Below are 21,999 nucleotides of genomic sequence, written 5' to 3'. Positions count from 1 at the left end.
GAGGCCTCCTCGTACTCCTCCTCCATCTCCTCCTCCATCTCCTCCTCCACCTCCTCCTCCATCTCCTCCTCCTTCTCTTCCTCCTCCTCCTCCTCCAGATCCAGAACTTCTTCACTCGCGTCCAACATGCAGTCCTGGTGTTTGCTGCTGCTGGTTCTGACCCGCTGGGCGACCTTCTGCGTGTCAGAGAAGAACTCCTGCCGACCCGTGACCACCAGCTTCTGCCAGGACCTGGACTACAGCTCCTCTCTGCAGCCAGGAGGCGCTCCAGGCTTCAACATGCAGCAGCTGCAGCAGATCGTCCAGACGTCGTGTTCGCCTCTGGTCTCTCAGCTGGTCTGTCGTCTGGCGGTTCCTGAGTGTCCAGGAGAGAACCTGCCGTGTCGCTCCATGTGTGAGCGAGTGAAGGCCGACTGTGAGCAACACCTGCGAGCGACGCAGCTCAGCTGGCCAACCAGCATCCAGTGTGACCGTCTACCTGAGGCCAACTGTGTGCAGGTGAGGGAGAGGAGCGAGTGAGAGCGAGAGAAACTATTGAGAAAAACAAGTAAGAGTGAGAGAAAAACAAGTAAGAGTGAGAGAAAAACAAGTGAGAGTGAGAGAAAAACAAGTAAGAGTGAGAGAAAAACAAGTAAGAGTGAGAGAAAAACAAGTGAGAGTGAGAGAAAAACAAGTAAGAGTGAGAGAAAAACAAGTGAGAGTGAGAGAAAACAAGTAAGAGTGAGAGAAAACAAGTGAGAGTGAGAGAAAAACAAGTAAGAGTGAGAGAAAAACAAGTAAGAGTGAGAGAAAAACAAGTGAGAGTGAGAGAAAAACAAGTAAGAGTGAGAGAAAAACAAGTAAGAGTGAGAGAAAAACAAGTAAGAGTGAGAGAAAAACAAGTAAGAGTGAGAGAAAAACAAGTGAGAGTGAGAGAAAAACAAGTAAGAGTGAGAGAAAAACAAGTGAGAGTGAGAGAAAACAAGTAAGAGTGAGAGAAAACAAGTAAGAGTGAGAGAAAACAAGTAAGAGTGAGAGAAAAACAAGTAAGAGTGAGAGAAAAACAAGTGAGAGTGAGAGAAAAACAAGAGTGAGAGAAAAACAAGTGAGAGTGAGAGAAAACAAGTAAGAGTGAGAGAAAAACAAGTGAGAGTGAGAGAAAAACAAGTAAGAGTGAGAGAAAAACAAGTGAGAGTGAGAGAAAAACAAGTAAGAGTGAGAGAAAAACAAGTGAGAGTGAGAGAAAAACAAGTAAGAGTGAGAGAAAAACAAGTAAGAGTGAGAGAAAAACAAGTAAGAGTGAGAGAAAAACAAGTAAGAGTGAGAGAAAAACAAGTGAGAGTGAGAGAAAAACAAGTAAGAGTGAGAGAAAAACAAGTGAGAGTGAGAGAAAAACAAGTAAGAGTGAGAGAAAAACAAGTAAGAGTGAGAGAAATGAGTGAGAGTGAGAGAAAAACAAGTGAGAGTGAGAGAAAAACAAGTGAGAGTGAGAGAAAAACAAGTAAGAGTGAGAGAAAAACAAGTGAGAGTGAGAGAAAAACAAGTAAGAGTGAGAGAAAAACAAGTGAGAGTGAGAGAAAAACAAGTAAGAGTGAGAGAAAAACAAGTGAGAGTGAGAGAAAACAAGTAAGAGTGAGAGAAAAACAAGTGAGAGTGAGAGAAAACAAGTAAGAGTGAGAGAAAAACAAGTAAGAGTGAGAGAAAAACAAGTAAGAGTGAGAGAAAAACAAGTGAGAGTGAGAGAAAAACAAGTAAGAGTGAGAGAAAAACAAGTAAGAGTGAGAGAAAAACAAGTAAGAGTGAGAGAAAAACAAGTAAGAGTGAGAGAAAAACAAGTGAGAGTGAGAGAAAACAAGTAAGAGTGAGAGAAAAACAAGTAAGAGTGAGAGAAAAACAAGTGAGAGTGAGAGAAAAACAAGTAAGAGTGAGAGAAAAACAAGGGAAAGTGAGAGAAAAACAAGTGAGAGTGAGAGAAAACAAGTAAGAGTGAGAGAAAAACAAGTAAGAGTGAGAGAAAAACAAGTGAGAGTGAGAGAAAAACAAGTAAGAGTGAGAGAAAAACAAGGGAAAGTGAGAGAAACGAGTGAGAGTGAGAGAAACAAGTGAGAGTGAGAGAAAAACAAGTAAGAGTGAGAGAAAAACAAGTAAGAGTGAGAGAAAAACAAGTGAGAGTGAGAGAAAAACAAGTAAGAGTGAGAGAAAAACAAGTAAGAGTGAGAGAAATGAGTGAGAGAAAAACAAGTGAGAGAAAAACAAGTGAGAGTGAGAGAAAAACAAGTAAGAGTGAGAGAAAAACAAGTGAGAGTGAGAGAAAAACAAGTAAGAGTGAGAGAAAAACAAGTGAGAGTGAGAGAAAAACAAGTAAGAGTGAGAAAAACAAGTGAGAGTGAGAGAAAAACAAGTAAGAGTGAGAGAAACAAGTGAGAGTGAGAGAAAAACAAGTGAAAGTGAGAGAAACGAGTGAGAGTGAGAGAAAAACAAGTGAAAGTGAGAGAAACGAGTGAGAGTGAGGAAAACAAGTAAGAGTGAGGAAAACAAGTAAGAGTGAGAGAAAAAGAAGTAAGAGTGAGAGAAAAACAAGTAAGAGTGAGAGAAAAACAAGTAAGAGTGAGAGAAAAACAAGTAAGAGTGAGAGAAAAACAAGTAAGAGTGAGAGAAAAACAAGTGAGAGTGAGAGAAAAACAAGTAAGAGTGAGAAAAACAAGTGAGAGTGAGGAAAACAAGTAAGAGTGAGGAAAACAAGTAAGAGTGAGAGAAAAACAAGTAAGAGTGAGAGAAAAACAAGTAAGAGTGAGAGAAAAACAAGTAAGAGTGAGAGAAAAACAAGTAAGAGTGAGAGAAAAACAAGTAAGAGTGAGAGAAAAACAAGTGAGAGTGAGAGAAAAACAAGTAAGAGTGAGAGAAAAACAAGTGAGAGTGAGAGAAAACAAGTAAGAGTGAGAGAAAAACAAGTAAGAGTGAGAGAAAAACAAGTGAGAGTGAGAGAAAAACAAGTAAGAGTGAGAGAAAAACAAGTGAGAGTGAGAGAAAACAAGTAAGAGTGAGAGAAAAACAAGTAAGAGTGAGAGAAAAACAAGTAAGAGTGAGAGAAAAACAAGTGAGAGTGAGAGAAAAAACAAGTAAGAGTGAGAGAAAAACAAGTGAGAGTGAGAGGAAAACAAGTAAGAGTGAGAGAAAAACAAGTAAGAGTGAGAGAAAAACAAGTAAGAGTGAGAGAAAAACAAGTAAGAGTGAGAGAAAAACAAGTAAGTGAGAGAAAAACAAGTGAGAGTGAGAGAAAAACAAGTAAGAGTGAGAGAAAAACAAGTGAGAGAAAAACAAGTGAGAGTGAGAGAAAACAAGTAAGAGTGAGAGAAAAACAAGTGAGAGTGAGAGAAAACAAGTAAGAGTGAGAGAAAAACAAGTAAGAGTGAGAGAAAAACAAGTAAGAGTGAGAGAAAAACAAGTGAGAGTGAGAGAAAAACAAGTGAGAGTGAGAGAAAAACAAGTAAGAGTGAGAGAAAAACAAGTAAGAGTGAGAGGAAAACAAGTAAGAGTGAGAGAAAAACAAGTAAGAGTGAGAGAAAACAAGTAAGAGTGAGAGAAAAACAAGTAAGAGTGAGAGAAAAACAAGTGAGAGTGAGAGAAAAACAAGTGAGAGTGAGAGAAAACAAGTAAGAGTGAGAGGAAAACAAGTAAGAGTGAGAGAAAAACAAGTAAGAGTGAGAGAAAAACAAGTGAGAGTGAGAGAAAACAAGTAAGAGTGAGAGAAAACAAGTAAGAGTGAGAGAAAAACAAGTAAGAGTGAGAGAAAAACAAGTGAGAGTGAGAGAAAAACAAGTGAGAGTGAGAGAAAAACAAGTAAGAGTGAGAGAAAAACAAGTGAGAGTGAGAGAAAAACAAGTAAGAGTGAGAGAAAAACAAGTGAGAGTGAGAGAAAAACAAGTGAGAGTGAGAGAAAAACAAGTAAGAGTGAGAGAAAAACAAGTGAGAGTGAGAGAAAAACAAGTAAGAGTGAGAGAAAAACAAGTAAGAGTGAGAGAAAAACAAGTGAGAGTGAGAGAAAAACAAGTGAGAGTGAGAGAAAAACAAGTAAGAGTGAGAGAAAAACAAGTAAGAGTGAGAGAAAAACAAGTGAGAGTGAGAGGAAAACAAGTAAGAGTGAGAGAAATGAGTGAGAGTGAGAGAAAAACAAGTGAGAGTGAGAGAAAAACAAGTGAGAGTGAGAGAAAAACAAGTAAGAGTGAGAGAAAAACAAGTAAGAGTGAGAGAAAAACAAGTGAGAGTGAGAGAAAAACAAGTAAGAGTGAGAGAAAAACAAGTGAGAGTGAGAGAAAAACAAGTAAGAGTGAGAGAAAAACAAGTGAAAGTGAGAGAAACGAGTGAGAAACAATTGAAAGTGAGAGAAACGAGTGAGAGTGAGAAAAACGAGTGAAAGTGAGAGAAACGAGTGAGAATGACAGAAACGAGAGAAAAAAACAAGTAAGAGTGAGAGAAAAACAAGTGAGAGTGAGAGAAAAACAAGTAAGAGTGAGAGAAAAACAAGTAAGAGTGAGAGAAAAACAAGTGAAAGTGAGAGAAACGAGTGAGAATGACAGAAACGAGTGAAAAAAACAAGTGAGAGTGAGAGAAAAACAAGTAAGAGTGAGAGAAAAACAAGGGAAAGTGAGAGAAACAAGTGAGAAACAATTGAAAGTGAGAGAAACGAGTGAGAGTGAGAAAGACGAGTGAGAGAAAGTGTGTCATGCGTTCCTCATCCTCATTGTGTTCCAGACCAGCAGACTGGGTTCTTCATGTCAGGCCATCACGGTTCCTCTCTGTAAGAACCTTCCATACACTCAGACGGTTCTTCCCAACCTTCTGGGCCACCGGACTCAGGAGGATGCAGGTGTGGAGGTGCATCAGTTCTACCCTCTGGTCAAGGTCCAGTGCTCGGCTCACCTGAAGACGTTCCTGTGCTCGGTCTACACACCCGAGTGTGTGTCGGGTCGAGCCCGTCCTCCCTGCAGAACCCTGTGCGAGCAGGCCCGGTCCGACTGCTCCCCTCTCCTGACCAAGTTTGGGTTCCAGTGGCCCGAGACCCTCCGGTGCGACTCCTTCAGCACCGAGTCCTGCTCTCACGTAAGTCCAGCATGGAGTTCTGGGCCGTCTTTTCACTGTTGTGGACGTGCAGATGTTGGACTCACCTGGACTCACCTGGACTCACCTGGACTCACCTGGACTCACCTGGACTCACCTGGACTCACCTGGACTCATGTTTGTGTCCACAGGTGGATCTCACGTCTGCAGCATCGGTTCTGTCGTGTCAGACCATCACGGTTCCTCTCTGTAAGAACCTTCCATACACCCAGACGGTCCTTCCCAACCTTCTGGGCCACCAGACCCAGGAGGAGGCGGGAGACGTGTTGCGTACTTTCTACCCTCTGGTCCAGGTCCAGTGCTCGGCTCACCTGAAGACGTTCCTGTGCTCGGTCTACACACCTGAGTGTGTGTCGGGTCGAGCCCGGGCTCCCTGCAGAACCCTGTGCGAGCAGGCCCGGTCCGACTGCTCCCCTCTCCTGACCAAGTTTGGGTTCCAGTGGCCCGAGACCCTCCGGTGCGACTCCTTCAGCACCGAGTCCTGCCCACATGTAAGTCCAGCAGAAGCGAAGACGACGCAGCTGGTGACCCCTGGTGTCGTTGCAGTACGGGGTCAGCACCAGAGGGGGCATCTGTGAGCCCATCAACATCCCCATGTGCCAGGGTCTGTCCTACAACCAGACCATCTCCCCAAACCTCCTGGGACACGCCAGCCAGCGCGAGGCGGCCGTCAAGATGTCCTTCTTCAACTCCATGGTGGAGAACCTGTGCGGCGTGGACGTGCGTCTCCTGCTGTGTCTGGTCTACGCCCCCCAGTGTGTGTCGGGGGAGGTGCGGCGGCCCTGCAGGTCCTTCTGCAGGAGGGCCCGGAGCAGCTGTGACCGGCTCATGGGAGACTTCGGAGTTTCCTGGCCTGACGAGTTGAAGTGTGAATCGTTTCCGGACGAGTCCTGCGTGTCTGTGAGTACCCGGGTCAGCATGACCCTCTGCAGAGACCCAGACTCACCATGTTCTCTCATCCACAGGAGGACGGCAGCCCTGAGGTACGAGAGGAGGTCTGACCCTCTGAGACGCCCCTGATGTCTCTGTCTCTGTCTCTGTGTCTCTGACTCTGTCTCTGACTCTGTCTCTGTCTCTGTCTCTGTGTCTGTCTCTGTCTCTGTCTCTGTCTCTGTCTCTGTGTCTGTCTCTGTCTCTGTCTCTGTCTCTGTCTCTGTGTCTGTCTCTGTCTCTGTCTCTGTGTCTCTGACTCTGTCTCTGTCTCTGTCTCTGTCTCTGTCTCTGTCTCTGTCTCTGTCTCTGTCTCTGTCTCTGTCTCTGACTCTGTCTCTGTCTCTGTCTCTGTCTCTGTCTCTGTCTCTGTCTCTGACTCTGTGTCTCTGTCTCTGTCTCTGTCTCTGTCTCTGTCTCTGTCTCTGACTCTGTCTCTGTCTCTGTCTCTGTCTCTGTCTCTGTCTCTGTCTCTGACTCTGTGTCTCTGTCTCTGTCTCTGTCTCTGTCTCTGTGTCTCTGTCTCTGTCTCTGTCTCTGTCTCTGTGTCTCTGTCTCTGTCTCTGTCTCTGACTCTGTCTCTGACTCTGTCTCTGTCTCTGTCTCTGTCTCTGTCTCTGTCTCTGTCTCTGTCTCTGTCTCTGACTCTGTCTCTGACTCTGTCTCTGTCTCTGTCTCTGTCTCTGTCTCTGTCTCTGTCTCTGACTCTGTCTCTGACTCTGTCTCTGTCTCTGTCTCTGTCTCTGTCTCTGTCTCTGTCTCTGTGTCTCTGTCTCTGTCTCTGTCTCTGTCTCTGTCTCTGTGTCTCTGTCTCTGTCTCTGTCTCTGTGTCTCTGTCTCTGTGTCTCTGTCTCTGTCTCTGACTCTGACTCTGTCTCTGACTCTGTCTCTGTCTCTGTGTCTCTGTCTCTGTCTCTGTCTCTGTCTCTGTCTCTGTGTCTCTGTCTCTGTCTCTGTGTCTCTGTCTCTGTCTCTGTGTCTCTGTCTCTGTCTCTGTCTCTGACTCTGTCTCTGACTCTGTCTCTGTCTCTGTCTCTGTCTCTGTCTCTGTCTCTCTGTCTCTGTCTCTGTCTCTGTCTCTGTGTCTCTGTCTCTGTCTCTGTCTCTGTCTCTGTCTCTGTCTCTGTCTCTGTCTCTGTGTCTCTGTCTCTGTCTCTGTCTCTGTCTCTGTCTCTGTGTCTCTGTCTCTGTCTCTGTGTCTCTGTCTCTGTCTCTGTCTCTGTCTCTGTCTCTGTCTCTGTGTCTCTGTCTCTGTCTCTGTCTCTGTGTCTCTGTCTCTGTCTCTGTGTCTCTGTCTCTGTCTCTGTCTCTGACTCTGACTCTGTCTCTGTCTCTGTCTCTGTCTCTGTCTCTGTCTCTGTGTCTCTGTCTCTGTCTGTGTCTCTGTCTGTGTCTCTGTCTCTGTCTCTGTCTCTGTCTCTGTCTCTGTGTCTCTGTCTCTGTCTCTGTCTCTGTCTCTGTGTCTCTGTCTCTGTGTCTCTGACTCTGTCTCTGACTCTGTCTCTGTCTCTGTCTCTGTCTCTGTCTCTGTCTCTGTCTCTGTCTCTGTCTCTGTGTCTCTGTCTCTGTCTCTGTCTCTGTCTCTGACTCTGTCTCTGTCTCTGTCTCTGTCTCTGTGTCTGTGTCTCTGTCTCTGTCTCTGTCTCTGTCTCTGTCTCTGACTCTGTCTCTGTCTCTGTGTCTCTGTCTCTGTGTCTGTGTCTCTGTCTCTGTCTCTGACTCTGTCTCTGTCTCTGTGTCTCTGTCTCTGACTCTGTCTCTGTGTCTCTGTGTCTCTGTCTCTGTCTCTGTGTCTCTGTCTCTGTCTCTGTCTCTGTCTCTGACTCTGTCTCTGACTCTGTGTCTCTGACTCTGTCTCTGTCTCTGTCTCTGTCTCTGTCTCTGTCTCTGACTCTGTCTCTGTCTCTGTCTCTGTGTCTCTGTCTCTGTCTCTGTGTCTGTGTCTCTGTCTCTGTCTCTGACTCTGTCTCTGTCTCTGTCTGTGTCTCTGTCTCTGTCTCTGACTCTGTCTCTGTGTCTCTGTGTCTCTGTGTCTCTGTCTCTGTCTCTGTCTCTGTCTCTGTCTCTGTCTCTGACTCTGTCTCTGTCTCTGTCTCTGTGTCTCTGACTCTGACTCTGTCTCTGTCTCTGTCTCTGTGTCTCTGTGTCTCTGTCTCTGTCTCTGTCTCTGTCTCTGTCTCTGTCTCTGTCTCTGTCTCTGTGTCTCTGTCTCTGTCTCTGTGTCTCTGTCTCTGACTCTGTCTCTGTCTCTGTCTCTGTGTCTCTGTCTCTGTGTCTCTGTCTCTGTCTCTGTCTCTGTCTCTGTCTCTGTCTCTGACTCTGTCTCTGTCTCTGTCTCTGTCTCTGTCTCTGTGTCTCTGTCTCTGACTCTGTCTCTGTCTCTGTCTCTGTGTCTCTGTCTCTGTCTCTGTCTCTGTCTCTGTGTCTCTGTCTCTGTGTCTCTGTCTCTGTCTCTGTCTCTGTGTCTCTGTCTCTGTGTCTCTGTCTCTGTCTCTGACTCTGTGTCTCTGTCTCTGTCTCTGTCTCTGTCTCTGTCTCTGTCTCTGTGTCTCTGTCTCCATTAATGTCTCTGTCTCTGAGTCTGTCTCTGTCTCTGTGTCTCTGTCTCCATTCATGTCTCTGTCTCTGTCTCTGTCTCTGTCTCTGTCTCTGTCTCTGTCTCTGACTCTGACTCTGTCTCTGTCTCTGTGTCTCTGTCTCCAGTAATGTCTCTGTCTCTGTGTCTCTGTCTCCATTAATGTCTCCGACTCTCTGTCTCTAACTCTTGCAGGTCTTGTCTGCTGAGGCTATTCTGGTCAAACTCAACTCTGGAGGATTCTCGGTCCAAGGAAAATGTAAAGTCTGACCGTCATGTGATACTTTCAGCTGATGTGATGGATCTGGACTCAGGTCTGGTCCAGTAACATGGTCTGGTCCAGTAACATGGTCTGGTCCAGTAACATGGTCCGGGTCATTGACCTGGTCGGTCTGTAATCATGTAGTTCTGTCGGACTGATGTCTGACATGAGCACAAGAACCTTGTGTCTGCAGCTCATTCATTCATGAGAGTCGTGGAGCAGATCTGGTGATGACGTCTCCTCTCGTCCTCAGCTCTGAGTCTGCGCACGTCGCGCCTGCTGGTGGCGCTGGTGGACGTATCCTCTGTTTCATGTGTGTCAGTCACTGGGGGGTCATGGCTCTTAACTGGGGTTCAGACGGACGCCTCGGGCGGCGTGGATGTGCTGGAGTTCTTCAGGCTGGAACACTTCGTGGCGGCGAGCAGGAGGGAGTACATGGAGCAGTACGAGAGGAGGAACCCTGCGTCCGTCAGCCTTCAGCAGATGAAGAAGACGCTGCAGGACAGAGGTTGGAGGTTCAACCCCAGACCAGTGATCACTTGACGTATTTGTACCTGCAGGGTTCCAGCTGGACCAGCAGTCCTTCAGCGTTCTCTGGCTGGACTACAGCTCAGCAGGGGGGCTGGATTATGACCCTTTCGTGGCCCTCCTGACAAAACTCCACATCCTCAGAGGTAATCTGACCTTGTCTGTCATGCCGTAGTCTGTCTGTCACTCATGTGGTGGTCTGTCTGTCTGTCACGTGGTGGTCTGTCTGTCTCTCATACCGTGGTCTGTCCTGTGGTGGTCTGTCTGTCACGTGGTGGTCTGTCCTGTGGTGGTCTCGCTGTCACGTGGTGGTCTGTCTGTCACATGGTGGTCTGTCTGTCTCTCATACCGTGGTCTGTCCTGTGGTGGTCTGTCCTGTGGTGGCATGTCTGTCTCTCATACCGTGGTCTGTCCTGTGGTGGTCTGTCTGTCACGTGGTGGTCTGTCTGTCACGTGTTGGTCTCGCTGTCACGTGGTGGTCTGTCTGTCTCTCATACCGTGGTCTGTCCTGTGGTGGTCTGTCTGTCTCTCATATCGTGGTCTGTCCTGTGGTGGCATGTCTGTCTCTCATACCGTGGTCTGTCCTGTGGTGGCATGTCTGTCTCTCATACCGTGGTCTGTCCTGTGGTGGTCTGTCTGTCTCTCATACCGGGTTCTGTCCTGTGGTGGTCTGTCTGTCTCTCATACCGGGTTCTGTCCTGTGGTGGTCTGTCTGTCTCTCATACCATGGTCTGTCCTGTGGTGGTCTGTCTGTCTCTCATACCGTGGTCTGTCCTGTGGTGGTCTGTCTGTCTCTCATACCGGGTTCTGTCCTGTGGTGGTCTGTCTGTCTCTCATACCGTGGTCTGTCCTGTGGTGGTCTGTCTGTCTCTCATACCGGGTTCTGTCACATGGTGGTCTGTCTGTCACGTGGTGGTCTGTCTGTCTGTCACATGGTGGTCTGTCTGTCTCTCATACTGTGGTCTGTCACGTGGTGGTCTGTCTGTCACGCTGTGGTCTGTCTGTCCTGTGGTGGTCTGTCTGTCATGTGGTGGTCTGTCTGTCACGTGGTGGTCTGTCTGTCTCTCATACCGTGGTCTGTCATGTGGTTGTCTGTCTGTCCTGTGGTGGTCTGTCTGTCCTGTGGTGGTCTGTCTGTCATGTGGTGGTCTGTCTGTACATGGTGGTCTGTCTGTCTCTCATACCGTGGTCTGTCATGTGGTTGTCTGTCTGTCATGTGGTGGTCTGTCTGTCATGTGGTGGTTTCGCTGTCATGTGGTGGTATGTCTGTCACGTGTTGGTCTCGCTCTCATGTGGTGGTCTGTCTGTCATGTGGTGGTCTGTCTGTCATGTGGTGGTTTCGCTGTCATGTGGTGGTCTGTCTGTCACGTGTTGGTCTCGCTCTCATGTGGTGGTCTGTCTGTCATGTGGTGGTCTGTCTGTCACGTGTTGGTCTCGCTCTCATGTGGTGGTCTGTCTGTCATGTGGTGGTCTGTCTGTCATGTAGTGGTCTGTCTGTCATGTGGTGGTCTGTCTGTCATGTGGTGGTCTGTCTGTCATGTAGTGGTCTGTCTGTCATGTGGTGGTCTGTCTGTCATGTGGTGGTCTGTCTGTCATGTGGTGGTCTGTTCTCTGAACAGTTTGAAGCACACAGCTAACAACTTGATGCTTCAGATCGATTCCAGAGTCATCTGATGAAGCTGCCGTGTGACTGTGAGGTTTCTACTTTCTCTCTGCAGCAGGTTAGTTTGTGATGTTAGTTTGTGATGTTAGTTCATGATGTTAGTTTGTGATGTTAGTTTGTGATGTTAGTTTGTGATGTTAGTTTGTGATGTTAGTTTGTGATGTTAGTTTGTGATGTTAGTTTGTGATGTTAGTTTGTGATGTTAGTTTGTGATGTTAGTTTGTGATGTTAGTTTGTGATGTTAGTTTGTGATGTTAGTTTGTGATGTTAGTTTGTGATGTTAGTTTGTGATGTTAGTTTGTGATGTTAGTTTGTTATGTTAGTTTGTGATGTTAGTTTGTGATGTTAGTTTGTGATGTTAGTTTGTGATGTTAGTTTGTGATGTTAGTTTGTGATGTTAGTTTGTGATGTTAGTTTGTGATGTTAGTTTGTGATGTTAGTTTGTGATGTTAGTTTGTGATGTTAGTTTGTGATGTTAGTTTGTGATGTTAGTTCATGATGTTAGTTTGTGATGTTAGTTCGTGATGTTAGTTTGTGATGTTAGTTTGTGATGTTAGTTTGTGATGTTAGTTTGTGATGTTAGTTTGTGATGTTAGTTTGTGATGTTAGTTTGTGATGTTAGTTTGTGATGTTAGTTTGTGATGTTAGTTTGTGATGTTAGTTTGTGATGTTAGTTTGTGATTTAAGTTTGTGATGTTAGTTTGTGATGTTAGTTTGTGATGTTAGTTTGTGATGTTAGTTTGTGATGTTAGTTTGTGATGGTAGTTTGTGATTTAAGTTTGTGATGTTAGTTTGTGATGTTAGTTCATGATGTTTGTTCATGATGTTAGTTCGGGATGTTAGTTTGTGATGTTAGTTTGTGATGTTAGTTTGTGATGTTAGTTTGTGATGTTAGTTCATGATGTTCGTTTGTGATGTTAGTTTGTGATGTTAGTTTGTGATGTTAGTTTGTGATGTTAGTTTGTGATGTTAGTTTGTGATGTTAGTTTGTGATGTTAGTTTGTGATGTTAGTTCATGATGTTCGTTTGTGATGTTAGTTTGTGATGTTAGTTTGTGATGTTAGTTTGTGATGTTAGTTTGTGATGTTAGTTCATGATGTTTGTTCATGATGTTAGTTTGTGATGTTAGTTTGTGATGTTAGTTTGTGATGTTAGTTTGTGATGTTAGTTTGGGATGTTAGTTTGGGATGTTAGTTTGTGATGTTAGTTTGTGATGTTAGTTTGTGATGTTAGTTTGTGATGTTAGTTCATGATGTTTGTTTGTGATGTTAGTTTGTGATGTTAGTTTGTGATGTTAGTTTGTGATGTTAGTTTGTGATGTTAGTTTGGGATGTTAGATTGGGATGTTAGTTTGTGATGTTAGTTTGTGATGTTAGTTTGTGATGTTAGTTTGTGATGTTAGTTTGTGATGTAAGTTTGTGATGTTAGTTTGTGATGTTAGTTTGTGATGTTAGTTTGGGATGTTAGTTTGTGATGTTAGTTTGGGATGTTAGTTTGTGATGTTAGTTTGTGATGTTAGTTTGTGATGTTAGTTTGTGATGTTAGTTTGTGATGTTTGTTTGTGATGTTAGTTTGTGATGTTAGTTTGTGATGTTAGTTTGTGATGTTAGTTCATGATGTTTGTTCATGATGTTAGTTTGGGATGTTAGTTTGTGATGTTAGTTTCTGATCTTAGTTTGTGATGTTAGTTTGTGATGTTAGTTTGTGATGTTAGTTTGTGATGTTAGTTTGTGATGTTAGTTCATGATGTTTGTTCATGATGTTAGTTTGTGATGTTAGTTTGTGATGTTAGTTTGTGATGTTAGTTTGGGATGTTAGTTTGGGATGTTAGTTTGTGATGTTAGTTTGTGATGTTAGTTTGTGATGTTAGTTTGTGATGTTAGTTTGTGATGTAAGTTTGTGATGTTAGTTTGTGATGTTAGTTCATGATGTTAGTTTGTGATGTTAGTTTGTGATGTTAGTTTGTGATGTTAGTTTGTGATGTTAGTTTGTGATGTTTGTTCATGATGTTAGTTTGGGATGTTAGTTTGTGATTTTAGTTTGTGATGTTAGTTTGTGATGTTAGTTTGTGATGTTAGTTTGTGATGTTAGTTTGTGATGTTAGTTCATGATGTTTGTTCATGATGTTAGTTTGTGATGTTAGTTTGTGATGTTAGTTTGTGATGTTAGTTTGTGATGTTAGTTTGGGATGTTAGTTTGGGATGTTAGTTTGTGATGTTAGTTTGTGATGTTAGTTTGTGATGTTAGTTTGTGATGTAAGTTTGTGATGTTAGTTTGTGATGTTAGTTTGTGATGTTAGTTTGGGATGTTAGTTTGTGATGTTAGTTTGGGATGTTAGTTTGTGATGTTAGTTTGTGATGTTAGTTTGTGATGTTAGTTTGTGATGTTAGTTTGTGATGTTAGTTTGTGATGTTAGTTTGTGATGTTTGTTTGTGATGTTAGTTTGTGATGTTAGTTTGTGATGTTAGTTTGTGATGTTAGTTTGTGATGTTAGTTCATGATGTTTGTTCATGATGTTAGTTTGTGATGTTAGTTTCTGATGTTAGTTTGTGATGTTAGTTTGTGATGTTAGTTTGTGATGTTAGTTTGTGATGTTAGTTTGTGATGTTAGTTCATGATGTTTGTTCATGATGTTAGTTTGTGATGTTAGTTTGTGATGTTAGTTTGGGATGTTAGTTTGGGATGTTTGTTTGTGATGTTAGTTTGTGATGTTAGTTTGTGATGTTAGTTTGTGATGTAAGTTTGTGATGTTAGTTTGTGATGTTAGTTCATGATGTTAGTTTGTGATGTTAGTTTGTGATGTTAGTTTGTGATGTTAGTTTGTGATGTTTGTTCATGATGTTAGTTTGGGATGTTAGTTTGTGATTTTAGTTTGTGATATTAGTTTGTGATGTAAGTTTGTGATGTTAGTTTGTGATGTTAGTTTGTGATGTTTGTTCATGATGTTAGTTTGGGATGTTAGTTTGTGATTTTAGTTTGTGATGTTAGTTTGTGATGTTAGTTTGTGATGTTAGTTTGGGATGTTAGTTTGTGATGTTAGTTTGTGATGTTTGTTCATGATGTTAGTTTGGGATGTTAGTTTGTGATGTTAGTTCGTGATGTTAGTTTGTGATGTTAGTTTGTGATGTTAGTTTGTGATGTTAGTTTGTGATATTAGTTTGTGATGTTAGTTTGTGATTTTAGTTTGTGATGTTAGTTTGTGATGTTAGTTTGTGATGTTAGTTTGGGATGTTAGTTTGTGATGTTAGTTTGTGATGTTAGTTTGTGATGTTAGTTCATGATGTTTGTTCATGATGTTAGTTTGGGATGTTAGTTTGTGATGTTAGTTTGGGATGTTAGTTTGTGATGTTAGTTTGTGATGTTAGTTTGTGATGTTAGTTTGTGACGTTAGTTTGTGATGTTAGTTTGTGATGTTAGTTTGTGATGTTAGTTTGTGACGTTAGTTTGTGATGTTAGTTTGTGATGTTAGTTGTGACGTTAGTTTGTGATGTTAGTTTGTGATGTTAGTTTGTGATGTTAGTTTGTGATGTTAGTTTGTGATGTTAGTTTGTGATGTTAGTTTGTGATGTTAGTTCATGATGTTTGTTTGGGATGTTAGTTTGTGATGTTAGTTTGTGATGTTAGTTTGTGATGTTAGTTTGTGATGTTAGTTTGTGATGTTAGTTCATGATGTTCGTTTGTGATGTTAGTTTGTGATGTTAGTTTGTAATGTTAGTTTGTGATGTTAGTTAATGATGTTAGTTCATGATGTTAGTTTGTGATGTTAGTTTGTGATGTTAGTTTGTGATGTTAGTTTGTGATGTTAGTTTGGGATGTTAGTTTGGGATGTTAGTTTGTGATGTTAGTTTGTGATGTTAGTTTGTGATGTTAGTTTGTGATGTTAGTTTGTGATGTTAGTTCATGATGTTAGTTTGTGATGTTAGTTTGTGATGTTAGTTTGTGATGTTAGTTGGTGATGTTAGTTTGTGATGTTGGTTTGTGACGTTAGTTTGTGATGTTAGTTTGTGATGTTAGTTTGTGATGTTAGTTTGTGATGTTAGTTCATGATGTTAGTTTGTGATGTTAGTTTGTGATGTTTGTTTTTGATGTTAGTTTGTGATGTTAGTTTGTGATGTTTGTTCATGATGTTAGTTTGGGATGTTAGTTTGTGATTTTAGTTTGTGATGTTAGTTTGTGATGTAAGTTTGTGATGTTAGTTTGTGATGTTAGTTTGTGATGTTTGTTCATGATGTTAGTTTGGGATGTTAGTTTGTGATTTTAGTTTGTGATGTTTGTTCATGATGTTAGTTTGTGATGTTAGTTTGTGATGTTAGTTTGTGATTTTAGTTTGTGATGTTAGTTTGTGATGTTAGTTTGTGATGTTAGTTTGTGATGTTAGTTTGTGATGTTAGTTTGTGATGTTTGTTTGTGATGTTTGTTCATGATGTTAGTTTGTGATGTTAGTTTGTGATGTTAGTTTGTGATTTTAGTTTGTGATGTTAGTTTGTGATGTTAGTTTGTGATGTTAGTTTGTGATGTTAGTTTGTGATGTTTGTTCATGATGTTAGTTTGGGATGTTAGTTTGTGATTTTAGTTTGTGATGTTAGTTTGTGATGTTAGTTTGTGATGTTAGTTTGGGATGTTAGTTTGTGATGTTAGTTTGTGATGTTAGTTTGTGATGTTAGTTCATGATGTTTGTTCATGATGTTAGTTTGGGATGTTAGTTTGGGATGTTAGTTTGGGATGTTAGTTCGTGATGTTCGTTTGTGATGTTAGTTTGTGATGTTAGTTTGTGACGTTAGTTTGTGATGTTAGTTTGTGATGTTAGTTTGTGATGTTAGTTTGTGACGTTAGTTTGTGATGTTAGTTTGTGATGTTAGTTGTGACGTTAGTTTGTGATGTTAGTTTCTGATGTTAGTTTGTGATGTTAGTTTGTGATGTTAGTTCATGATGTTAGTTTGTGATGTTAGTTTGTGATGTTAGTTTGTGATGTTAGTTGGTGATGTTAGTTTGTGATGTTGGTTTGTGACGTTAGTTTGTGATGTTAGTTTGTGATGTTAGTTTGTGATGTTAGTTTGTGATGTTAGTTCATGATGTTAGTTTGTGATGTTAGTTTGTGATGTTTGTTTTTGATGTTAGTTTGTGATGTTAGTTTGGGATGTTAGTTCGTGATGTTCGTTTGTGATGTTAGTTTGTGATGTTAGTTTGTGACGTTAGTTTGTGACGTTAGTTTGTGATGTTAGTTTGTGATGTTAGTTTGTGATGTTAGTTTGTGACGTTAGTTTGTGATGTTAGTTTGTGATGTTAGTTGTGACGTTAGTTTGTGATGTTAGTTTGTGATGTTAGTTTGTGATGTTAGTTTGTGATGTTAGTTCATGATGTTCGTTTGGGATGTTAGTTTGTGATGTTAGTTTGTGATGTTAGTTTGTGATGTTAGTTTGTGATGTTAGTTTGTGATGTTAGTTCATGATGTTCGTTTGGGATGTTAGTTTGTGATGTTAGTTTGTGATGTTAGTTTGTGATGTTAGTTTGTGATGTTAGTTCATGATGTTCGTTTGTGATGTTAGTTTGTGATGTTAGTTTGTGATGTTAGTTTGTGATGTTAGTTTGTGATGTTAGTTTGTGATGTTAGTTTGTGATGTTAGTTTATGATGTTAGTTCATGATGTTAGTTTGTGATGTTAGTTTGTGATGTTAGTTTGTGATGTTAGTTTGTGATGTTAGTTTGTGATGTTAGTTTGGGATGTTAGTTTGTGATGTTAGTTTGTGATGTTAGTTTGTGATGTTAGTTTGGGATGTTAGTTTGTGATGTTAGTTCATGATGTTAGTTTGTGATGTTAGTTTGTGATGTTAGTTTGTGATGTTAGTTGGTGATGTTAGTTTGTGATGTTGGTTTGTGACGTTAGTTTGTGATGTTAGTTTGTGATGTTAGTTTGTGATGTTAGTTTGTGATGTTAGTTCATGATGTTAGTTTGTGATGTTAGTTTGTGATGTTAGTTTTTGATGTTAGTTTGTGATGTTAGTTTGTGATGTTAGTTTGGTTTGTGATGTTAGTTTTTGATGTTAGTTTGTGATGTTTGTTTGTGATGTTAGTTTGTGATGTTAGTTTGTGATGTTTGTTTATGATGTTTGTTCATGACGTTAGTTTGTGATGTTAGTTTGTGATGTTAGTTTGTGATGTTAGTTTGTGATGTTAGTTTGTGATGTTAGTTTGTGATGTTAGTTTGTGATGTTAGTTTGTGATGTTATTTGAACATTCTTAAGTGTTTGTTTGATGTTAACACAACAAAGGGATGAGAACAACATAAGTTGTACGTCTAAATAACTGCAGTACGTCGTTGTTGTTGTTGTTGTTGTTGTTGTTGTTGTTGTTGTTGTTGTTGTTTTAAACACTGACGTCTTCTTCTCTTCTGCTCAGTTCCTGAAGTCTTCAATCATCTGATCACAGAAGCAAACACACAACTGTGTTGTTGTTATAAATGCACAATAAAACACAATAAAACACAATACAAAGGAAATGCTTTATTTGATGTTCCTGTCAATGGCAGACTAGTTAAACTAACTGAAAACTAGTTACCAGGTCAACACAGTTGATGTAGGGACGTGAGGTTGATGGTTGGTGAGAGTTTGACAAGTTTATAAACACAAGAGTAACTTATTCAACTAGTGGTTATTTCATGTCAACATTCTTCACATGAAGTTTAAAAATGATTGAATCTTTTCTCAAAGTCTACGTCCTCTAGATCTATGTTAGTCTACGTCCTCTAACGCAACCTGATACGCAAACAGGTGCAAACAGGTGTAAACAGGTGTAAACAGGTGTAAACAGGTGTAAACAGGTGCAAACAGGTGCAAACAGGTGCAAACAGGTGTAAACAGGTGTAAACAGGTGTAAACAGGTGCAAACAGGTGTAAACAGGTGCAAACTGGTGCAAACAGGTGTAAACAGGTGTAAACAGGTGTAAACAGGTGCAAACGGGTGCAAACAGGTGCAAACTGGTGCAAACAGGTGCAAACAGGTGCAAACTGGTGCAAACAGGTGCAAACAGGTGCAAACAGGTGTAAACAGGTGCAAACAGGTGCAAACAGGTGCAAATAGGTGGAAACAGGTGCAAACAGGTGCAAACAGGTGCAAACAGGTGCAAACAGGTGCAAACAGGTGCAAACAGGTGCAAATAGGTGCAAACTGGTGCAAACAGGTGCAAACAGGTGCAAACAGGTGCAAACAGGTGCAAACAGGTGCAAACAGGTGCAAACAGGTGTAAACAGGTGCAAACTGGTGCAAACAGGTGCAAACAGGTGCAAACAGGTGCAAATAGGTGGAAACAGGTGCAAACAGGTGCAAACAGGTGCAAACAGGTGCAAACAGGTGCAAACAGGTGCAAACAGGTGCAAACTGGTGCAAACAGGTGCAAACAGGTGCAAACAGGTGCAAACTGGTGCAAACAGGTGCAAACAGGTGCAAACAGGTGCAAACTGGTGCAAACAGGTGCAAACTGGTGCAAACTGGTGCAAACAGGTGCAAACAGGTGCAAACAGGTGTAAACAGGTGCAAACAGGTGTAAACAGGTGCAAACAGGTGCAAACAGGTGCAAACAGGTGCAAACAGGTTGATTATTTTCCATAATGTGATAATAATTGAACTTTCATATATTTTAGATTCATTGAAACACAACTGAAATATTTCAGGTCTTTTGTTGTTTTATACATGATTTTGTCTACAGATCAAGAAAAGCCCAAATTCTCAAAACATTAGCATATTTCATCCACCAATAAAAGAAAAGTGTTTTTAATACAAAAAAGTTAAACTTCAAATAATTATGTTCAGTTATTCACTCAATACTCCGGGAATCTTTGGCAGAAATGATGCTTCAATCAGCCTGGAGATGTTCTGGAGGCTCAGTGTTGGTGTCTCTTCCTTCAGGTTCTCTTCAGGTCAGGAGAGCACAGTTGTACCATAGTAATACCACATTAATACCACAGTAATACCACAGTAATACCACAGTAATACCACAGTAATACCACAGTAATACCACAGTAATACCACATTAATACCACAGTAATACCACAGTAATACCACATTAATACCACAGTAATACCACAGTAATACCATAGTAATACCACATTAATACCACAGTAATACCACAGTAATACCACAGTAATACCACAGTAATACCACATTAATACCACAGTAATACCACAGTAATACCACATTAATACCACAGTAATACCACAGTAATACCATAGTAATACCACATTAATACCACAGTAATACCACAGTAATACCATAGTAATACCACAGTAATACCATAGTAATACCATAGTAATACCACAGTAATACCATAGTAATACCATAGTAATACCATAGTAATACCACAGTAATACCACAGTAATACCACAGTAATACCATAGTAATACCATAGTAATACCACAGTAATACCATAGTAATACCATAGTAATACCACAGTAATACCATAGTAATACCATAGTAATACCACAGTAATACCACAGTAATACCATAGTAATACCACAGTAATACCATAGTAATACCATAGTAATACCACAGTAATACCACAGTAATACCACAGTAATACCATAGTAATACCATAGTAATACCACAGTAATACCATAGTAATACCACAGTAATACCATAGTAATACCACAGTAATACCACAGTAATACCACAGTAATACCATAGTAATACCATAGTAATACCACAGTAATACCATAGTAATACCACAGTAATACCACAGTAACACCATAGTAATACCACAGTAATACCATAGTAATACCATAGTAATACCACAGTAATACCATAGTAATACCACAGTAATACCATAGTAATACCACAGTAATACCACAGTAATACCACAGTAATACCATAGTAATATCACAGTAATACCATAGTAATACCATAGTAATACCACAGTAATACCACAGTAATACCACAGTAATACCATAGTAATACCACAGTAATACCATAGTAATACCACAGTAATACCACAGTAATACCATAGTAATACCACAGTAATACCACAGTAATACCACAGTAATACCACAGTAATACCATAGTAATACCACAGTAATACCATAGTAATACCACAGTAATACCACAGTAATACCACAGTAATACCACAGTAATACCACAGTAATACCATAGTAATATCACAGTAATACCATAGTAATACCATAGTAATACCGTAGTAATACCACAGTAATACCACAGTAATACCATAGTAATACCACAGTAATACCACAGTAATACCACAGTAATACCTGGTCAGTAAACCATTGACTAGTGTCTGTGAGCAGGTGCCAGGTCTTGAAAAATGAAATCTTCATCTCCATAAAGCTTCTCAGCAGATGGAAGCATGAAGTGCTCCAACATCTCCTGATAGCTGCATTGACCAGACCATCTGTGGGTACTTGACCCTGGACCTCCTTCTCCTCAGTCCCCCTCCAGACTCTGGCACCTTGATTTCCGAATGACATGCAAAATGTGCTTTCATCCGAAAGAAGTACTTTGGACCTTCTGAGCAACAGTCCAGAGCTGCTCCTCTGAAGGTCAGGCGCTTCTGTTTCTGCTTCAAAAGTGTCTGGACCTGATGCTGCACCTGAAGCCCAGGTCCTGCACACGCCTGGTGGCTCTGGATGACCTACTCCAGACTCAGTCCACTGCAGGTCCCCCAAGGTCTGGAATCTTCTCCACAATCCTCCTCAGGGTCGCTCACCTCTTCTGGATGTGTTTTCTGACACTTTTTCCTTCAGACTTCGCTGAGGTGATCCAGCACTCTGAGAAGATCTTTCTGTGTCTGACCCTCTTGAAGGTCAACGATGGCCTTCAGGCCGGCAGTCTGTTTAGAGTTAATGACTCAGATGATGAGCTCAAGAGAACCTTTAATGATGCAATGAATCTAAAATATATGAACGTTCAATTATTATCACATTATGGAAAATAATCAACTTTATCACAATATGCTAATTTTTTGAGAAGGACCTGTTTACACATATATACACATATATACACATATATACACATATATACACATATATACACATATATACATATATACACATATATACACATATATACATATATACACATATATACACATATATACACATATATACACATATATACATATATTTTCTAGTGAAAATACTTGAAAGAGAAAACAACAGTTGGTTACACAGCAGGAGTCACGTGGTTGTGAAGTGAACACATGAATAAATGATTTTTCTTCTAAGATTCTTCACTTATTTTCCAAAAATGAAAGAAGATTTGATTTGTTCGTTTGAAGAAGGAACGATGTTTTAAGGTTCGCTCCGGACCAGCAGGCGGCGCTGAAACCCTCATTAACATCATACGACGCGGAAGAAGAAGAAGAACAAAGATGGCGGCGCAGCAGAGACTCGAGCAGCTCCGAGAATTGACGAAGTTCACCGAGAAATGTGCGAAACAACTGAAAGACATTTACACACATCTGGACTGGAAAGATGACAACAACACGAGGGTGAGACACGACGTGTGTGTGTGTGTCTATTTGTGTCTGTGTGTGTCTGTTTATCTTTGTTCGTGTGTCTGTGTGTTTTTGTTTTGTGTGGCTGTTTATCTTTGTTTGTGTGTCTGTTTATTTTTATTTTGTGTGTCTGTTTATCTTTGTGTGTCTGTTTGTTTTTTCTTTGTGTGTCTGCTCGTTTGTGTGTATTGTTTGTATGTGTTTGTGTGTCTGTTTATCTTTGTTTGTGTGTCTGTTTGTCCTTGTTTTTGTATGTGTGTCTGCTCGTTTGTGTGTATTGTTTATATGTCTGTTCGTTTTGTTTGTGTGTCTGTTCGTTTTTGTTTATGTGTCTGTTTGTCTTTGTATCTTGTGTATTGTTTGTTTTTGTTTGTGTGTCTTTTCGTTTGTGTGTATTGTTTGTTTGTTTTTGTGTGTCCGTTTTTGTTTTTGTTTGTGTGTCTGTT

At 40.9% G+C, this 21,999-nt stretch overlaps 2 protein-coding genes across 3 annotated transcripts in view; both read left to right on the top strand.

The window, feature by feature from the left end:
- The first annotated feature begins 126 nt into the window (after positions 1-126).
- Positions 127-17,546, top strand: LOC148058096 (uncharacterized). Of its 2 annotated transcripts, XM_087782638.1 has the most exons (11): positions 127-498; positions 4,732-5,079; positions 5,229-5,588; positions 5,644-5,997; positions 6,063-6,080; positions 8,798-8,861; positions 9,118-9,161; positions 9,222-9,372; positions 9,425-9,538; positions 11,046-11,113; positions 17,452-17,546. In XM_087782638.1, exons 1-11 carry the CDS (start codon positions 127-129, stop codon positions 17,473-17,475), a joined length of 1,917 nt encoding a protein of 638 aa, XP_087638764.1. In that variant the 3' UTR covers positions 17,476-17,546. The 2 variants fall into 2 exon arrangements, with proteins under 2 accessions (XP_087638764.1, XP_087638763.1); XM_087782637.1 differs by having other exon boundaries at positions 9,118-9,372.
- A 3,815-nt stretch (positions 17,547-21,361) lies between these two features.
- The window catches only part of snrnp48 (small nuclear ribonucleoprotein 48 (U11/U12)), a 21,415-nt gene continuing 20,777 nt past the window's right edge, over positions 21,362-21,999 (top strand). The window contains exon 1 of the mRNA XM_087782645.1: positions 21,362-21,547. Coding sequence (XP_087638771.1) covers positions 21,428-21,547 — 120 coding nt within the window. The 5' untranslated portion in view covers positions 21,362-21,427. The remainder of the gene's footprint in view (positions 21,548-21,999) is intronic.

This window comes from Callionymus lyra, unplaced genomic scaffold (assembly GCF_982586985.1).
Source record: "Callionymus lyra unplaced genomic scaffold, fCalLyr1.hap1.1 HAP1_SCAFFOLD_178, whole genome shotgun sequence".
NCBI classification, from domain to species: domain Eukaryota; kingdom Metazoa; phylum Chordata; class Actinopteri; order Syngnathiformes; family Callionymidae; genus Callionymus; species Callionymus lyra.
This window is presented reverse-complemented; position numbering and strand designations above follow the sequence as displayed.